This window comes from Colletotrichum siamense (genome assembly GCF_013390195.1).
Source record: "Colletotrichum siamense strain Cg363 chromosome Unknown KSG_Cg363_contig09, whole genome shotgun sequence".
Lineage (NCBI taxonomy): Eukaryota > Fungi > Ascomycota > Sordariomycetes > Glomerellales > Glomerellaceae > Colletotrichum > Colletotrichum siamense.
Window position 1 is genome coordinate 70447 of NW_023501022.1, and position 6760 is coordinate 77206.

The following is a 6760-nucleotide window of genomic DNA, read 5'->3' on the forward strand; positions in this document are numbered from 1 at the left end:
GTCTGTAAATGACACTTATCCGACGTTCGAGGGCGTGGCGCTGAATAAATATCAGAGAAGCAGAAGGCCACCTCGTAGGGTAGTCTAGCTGGAGTTGTCTGCACACAATGCGAGTGATAATCTTTAGCATTATGTGAACGACATGATGGGGGTATGGTTTGAGGTTTGAGTCAGTAAAAACTTTCAAATAATTCATCTGAGTATCAGCTTGTGTTACGAATTTCCAGTACGTAGATGAGGTATTTACTTCGAAATTAGCGCATGAGACACCGCACTCACGGCGACTACTGAGCAGACCTGGCTTCTCTGGAACTACTGTAATGACCATTCAGTAACTATCATGCAAAATAAGTTTCCACTTGTGTTGATAACTCCCGACCTCACTTCAAGCCACGGAAAAATACATCTAAGTTATCTTTGCCCAAGGTCAAAGTTACTTAGCACAGCTGAGTGCCTGAAACACCCCATGAAGCTTGCTTCCGAGCCTCTTCCAAAGAGGACCCGCTTGAATGCCCTTCCAGGCACGCTGGCGATCACCAGAAGCAAAGCCTCCCGGCGTCTGTACCGCAGATAGCCCCGCCTGCAGGTCCTCTGCGTGTTCCAGCAGCTTCTTCTCAAACGTCTTGGAATATCCAATCAATGAAGAACGAATGCAATGCAAGTCGTCTCCAGACTCCAGACCGTGCTTTTCAAGGAACAAATCGTCATCCTCCTCTTCCAGAAGGCGGAGGTGCACGAGGATCAAGTCTTTCAACTCAACGAGAACACCACAATCGGCACAAGATGGATACAGCTGGCGTTCGGCCTCCGAGAAGTCGCGGCAGAGAGCATGACCGGGACTGTTGGTGTGCGGCCCGCAACGCCCATACGCGTGGTTCAGCTTGGCATGCCAAATGGTACGAACGCAGAACTCGTCGTCCGAAACGACAGAGCAACTGCGCCCGAGCTTGCAGGCTCGATGAGCGGGGTCCGCGATCGCCCACTGTGGGGTGTTCTTGAACTTGGCTAGATTTGCCATCGTTGGGAGAACATCGGCAACACAGAATTCACCACAATCACTGTGGCAGGATACGTTGCTGTGCAGGTGGGATATATCAATGATATGAAGAGCCATGCTGAAATTCGATGTGCGGTATGTTTAGAGGACTTGGTGAAATGAGGTCCGGAGAGATGTTCGTCTAATAACGAAGGACCAATGCGGGATTCTGAGCCCTGCGGAAGGCTGGATTTTTGAAGTTGATGATGATAGACCAAAAGTCAACCCCATTGCGGACAGGTAACAATCTCATTTTATACAAAGAAGAGCTCCCCCGCGGCAGATGGGCATCACATGACTGGCGTCGATATCATTTAGGTCCCCTTACCGTAATCCATACCACGTCTCGACCGCTCGGAGACACATGGGTGTTCATTACCAGGATTGAGATAAAAACGCCGAGAATGGAATCCTCATCGTTCACACGGACGCACCTGGTATGTTTGCTGTTTCTAGCGGTCTTCATATTGCACAGCGAATCGAGACGGTTACCTGGACTCGAGCTTGTTCCTCTCCTACGTAACAGAGGGCCATGGTGGTGTGGAGCAAGACCGGGAGATATACCCGCCGTTCAAGTGGCTCTAGCGCCAGCGCATCTTGCCCAAACCAGGGGCATCTTGATCTATGTTCGGCGGGGGCTGCATTGCACATCCCAGCAAATACCATCCTTGCCTAGCACAACCATCGGGGCGGGCTCCGAACACCGAAACATCCTTGTCATTCAAAAAGACACACAATATTGAGCCATGAAAGTGAAAAGTTGGTAGCTAACGAGCGTTCAGATCGATGAGATAACTTCAAGCCCTACCACGGATGGGGTGATGGATCGAGTGATTGGTAGACAGGAGGCTCATCGAAAGCTGGCCAAGTGTCGCATTAAACTCTCGGGGCACGTTTCAACGGTTTCCGTAAAGCTGAAGGCTCACGGCAAAAAGTTGCTCGTAGACTCCTGTTTGCATTTGTGAGCATTATTCTAGTTATCTCGTATGATAACATGCGCAGAACCTATCATCTTGAAACCGTACTTATGCAGGTCCAGCGCTCCCCGTAAAGCAATTAAACTTGCCAAGTTCAATTAATTAATTAATCAATTTTGAAGCTATCGCTAGTTAATTAAGTTAATTATAACCCTTAAACTTAATTAATTACTTTAACTTTTTTAATAGGGATTATAATATAGATTAAATAAATATTTTACTACTAAATATCTTTACTTTTCTTTATCTATCCTCTATTATACCTCTACTTCTAATAAACCCCTCTTCTTAGTAAAATATAAATTACTTCTTTTTACTTACTTAGTTTCTCTTTTTTTCTTCTTTAATATAATAATTAATATAATTATTCTAGTGAATATTAGTAATATTCTCTAAACTCTATAGGGATAATAGCTAAGTCTTTTAGGGAAATTAAAAACTAATTTTTAAGATCTTCTAGAGATTTATATTAAAATTATTATTTTACTACTATTATCCTCTATCTCTATTATCTATTAATATTTTTTAAATATAAAAGTATTATTAAGTTTACTTTCTTTTGTTTTTTATTTATTTTATACTAAATATCTACTATATTAATAATCCTCTATTTAACTCTTACTTTTCTTCTAAATATTTTTAGTTAACTCTTAAAGTATAGATCTATTATATTATAGCTTAAATAAGGTTAAAACTACCTCTTATTTAACTATTTTTTATTTAAAAACTTCTTTAAAATTATAATAAATAATAAAGTATATATATAAGAGTTAGATCTTTAGAGAAAGAATATAAGAGAGAGAATAAGTTAAATAGAAAGTTATAGATAGTATTTTATCTTCTATTAACTAAATAGCTAATTAAGAGTAAATTATTAAACTTATTATTACTATAATCTTAAAAATAAGTATATTATTTTTAATATTAAAGCTATTTTATTTACTTCTAAGTATTTTAAGAAGAACTATTTTAGAGAGATATAAGTAAGATCTATTAGCTTAAAAGGTTCTAAGTAACCTAAAGATATTCTATATAAGAGATATTATTTTAACTTTATTAGTTTAATAAAAAGCTATATAAAAAGTATTTAGAAAGCTACTATATACTTAATTATAGATATTAACTTTCTTTTTACTATTTATAAGAACTTTACTTTTTAGTATATAATTTCTAAAGCTAGTACTAAACTATAAATATTACTATAATTTAGTATTTTAATAGTTATTACTTTTAAAAATATATAGAAGTAATAGAAAGTAGTTATTTAGTAAGAACTTTTATATACTAACTTTAAGATATATCTAAGTTTTAATTTATAAACTTCTCTAAGTTACTAAGCTATTATAAGTATTACTATATACTTTATTATTAAAAAAAAAGGTTTTTAAGTATATCTTATTACTATAAAGAAGTAAATTAGTGCTTATAATAATATTAACTTTATAAATACTCTTAAAGAGATTATTATTAGCAACGCCAGCCTATCGCAGCGTTAATTAAGCTAGGCGCGCCTTACGTAATCAGCAATTATATAAGGCACCAGCCTCTACAATTAACGCTATAATTATAGCTACTACCTCTAATGTAGTTAACCTTATATATATCACTACTAATGTAGTTAATATAATATAATATTTATTACTTATAGTACCTTACTAGCTAGCTAGTTTTATAAGACTAATATTAATTAGTAGTTAACTTTATAGTTACTACTATATAATATATTAATTAACTATAAATTAGTAAAGCTTTAGAAGAGGTAGTCTTATTAATATTTATTTAGATCTATTCTACTTAGAAATACTTAATTAATTAACCTATATTAATAAAGTAGTTATAACTTTAAGAAAAGATAGCTTATATTACTTAAGCTACTTTAAACTTACCCTCTTTTAATCTTTAAGAAGAGTATATTAACGCTAATATTACTAATACTAATAGGATTAAGTAATATCTCCCTATAGTATTAATAATAATAAGATTATAATAATAGTTTTTATAGCTTTTAATCCTATACTTAATAGAAGTAGTTATAATATAATTTAAAGGATAATCTATTTTACTTAGAACGTTCTTAGTAATTACTCCTCTTTCCTATTTAAAGAGTATTTATTATATATTTAACTCTTAATATTAACTTTAGCTTATTAACTTATAATTAATAGTAAAATTAACTATCTACTTCACTCTTAACTACCTCACTTAACTTCTTACCTTCTTATAAATAGAGTTTTTATACTATATAAGTAAATAAGAGATTACCTTACTTTTAATAGCTTTTAATTACTTTCTTTTTATTAAATTAATATTAATAATAAATAGCTACTTTAAGCCTATTTAATAATAACTACCCTTATATATAGTATATAGTATACTTTACTATAAGTTTTTCTTATTATTTAACTACTAAATACTAACTACTAACTACTAGCTATAAGAGAATTTTTCACTATTTTTTACTCTTATTAACTTATACTCTTTCTATAACACTATTATATAGTTCTTCTATTTCTCTTATAATATTACTTATCCTTAAGATTTTACTACTTTATTAATAATATTACTCACTAAGCTTACTTACCCTCTTATTAATACTTACTCTTAGTACCTTTCTTTATATAAGTAACTAACTTTTATTCTATTATAGAGATCCTTTTTAACCTTTATACTTCTATTTTTAACTACTATTAAGCTATATTAAGTTAAGTAAAAGTAATAAAATAGTAAATTATCTACTAAATAAATAAACTTTAGCTACTATAATACTTAATAAGCTCTTTATAATTATAATATAGTAATCCTTACTTATAATTTAACTTAATACTTTACTCTATTAGAAATATTAATACTTACTCCTCTATATCTTTAATAAGCTATATAACTTCTTAAATAACTATTATTAATTTATTATAGCTTTATTAGTATTACTCTTTAGTATACTTATAGTTACTAAAAGTCCCTTTAACTATATCTAATTTAACTACTTTAGCTTCTCTAAATAACTTTCTAAGTAACCTTCTAGCTCTATTAGTACCCTTAATACCTCTAGCTAGTAACTACTTTATCTTTATCTTTATTAGAGTTTATAATATAGTTAACTAAAGCTTTTAGGGAAAGCTTAGTAATATTAATATAGAATTAAGTATTATTACTTATAGATAGGTTACTTTATACTTCTTATTTAATATAGAATACTACTAACTTAATAGCCTTATTAGTTTTACTTTTTAAAGTTAAGCCTCTACTAACTTTAAAGATATATTAAAGTTTACTTTTAATAACTATAATATAGCTACTATAAAGAAATTTAGAGATTTCCTTATTACTAATAGGGTTTATATTATCTAAAATAGTACCTCTATTGCTTCTAATATTTATACTACTTTTTATAGAGATTTCTATTAATAGACTAATAATAATATTAATAATAAAATAACTAAGTTTCCCTCTCTTAAAAAAGCTATTAAGGATATTAACTTCTTTAATAATATTAAGGGTATTAAGCTAGAACTATTAGCTTCTTCTAATTATACCTCCTTATATATAGCTCTATCTTTTAGACTAATTTAGTATAAATTAAGTATTTCTAAAGCCTACTAATTAATTATTTTTATTTCTTTAGGAAGCCTTAATATTAACTTTAGTAAAAGTAATATACTTAATATTATTATACTTAATTAGCTATCCCCTTAATAATTTATAGATCTTATAAAGTTATATAATAATAATATATAATTTAGAGGTAATATATATAATATCCTTAACTCTAAGCTTTTTATCTTTAAGGATTATTATATTAAAGCTAGTATTAACTAGTTTTAAACCTTAAGTACCTTCTCTATTATACTTAAAAGTAAAGCACTTAACTATTATTATAATAAGCTTTATAGTAATAATATACTTATTAACCTTATTAGATTAATTACTAAAGTTAAAGTTTATTTTAAAACTAAAGAGTTATATTAAGTATATCTCTCTAAGTAGTATAATACTACTTTTAACTATATAATCCTTAAGAACCTTAATAAAACTAAAATAAAATACTTTAAGATAGTTTTTAATAAACTTATTACTATCTAGTATACCCTCTCTACTATTTACTATTCTAATAATACCTTTTATAATTAAATCCTTAATACTTACTAAAATATACCTAAATATAACTATACTTTTATAAGCCCTACTAAGAACTATAAGAGTATTACTAACTAACTTAGATTATTTATTAGTATTATAATATAAAGCTAAGCTTATAAGCACTTTATAATAAATCTAGCTCTAATTAATAATTAATACTAAACTAATTACTAATATAATAACTATAGCTATAGCTCTTAATTTAGCTATTATCTATATATACTTTATAATTAATATTACTCTTAATTTATACTTCTTAAATCTAAGAAGAAGTGCTATATTTATAGTGAAATAAGCTACTAATTAATAAAGTACTTTACTAAAGATTACTATAAAGCTTTTAACTATTTTAAGTAAATATATATTAATAAGGATACTTCTACTCCTATTTTTAATTACTTTCTAATATAGTATAAAGGTGTTAAAAATATTAATAACCTTTCTATTAATAGCTATAATAAAGATATATTAAACTACTTTAGTACTCTTAATATTAATAACTTTAATACTAAAGATAGCTAGTATAGATTAGAAGGCTTAAATAATAAAAATTAATAATTTCTCACTCCTTACTTTATTAATATTACTTTTAATAGCTTTAAAGTTACTA

The 6760-nt window shown here is 28.9% G+C and overlaps 1 protein-coding gene across 1 annotated transcript; it reads right to left on the reverse strand.

Moving 5' to 3' along the window:
- Positions 1-433: 433 nt before the first annotated feature.
- CGCS363_v012799 (uncharacterized protein) lies at positions 434-1018 on the reverse strand (the record flags this gene model as incomplete). The annotated part of the gene is made up of 1 exon (XM_036644648.1): positions 434-1018. The coding sequence occupies one exon, from the start codon at positions 1016-1018 to the stop codon at positions 434-436; it is 585 nt and encodes a 194-aa protein (XP_036489737.1).
- Between the last annotated feature and the right edge of the window lie 5742 nt (positions 1019-6760).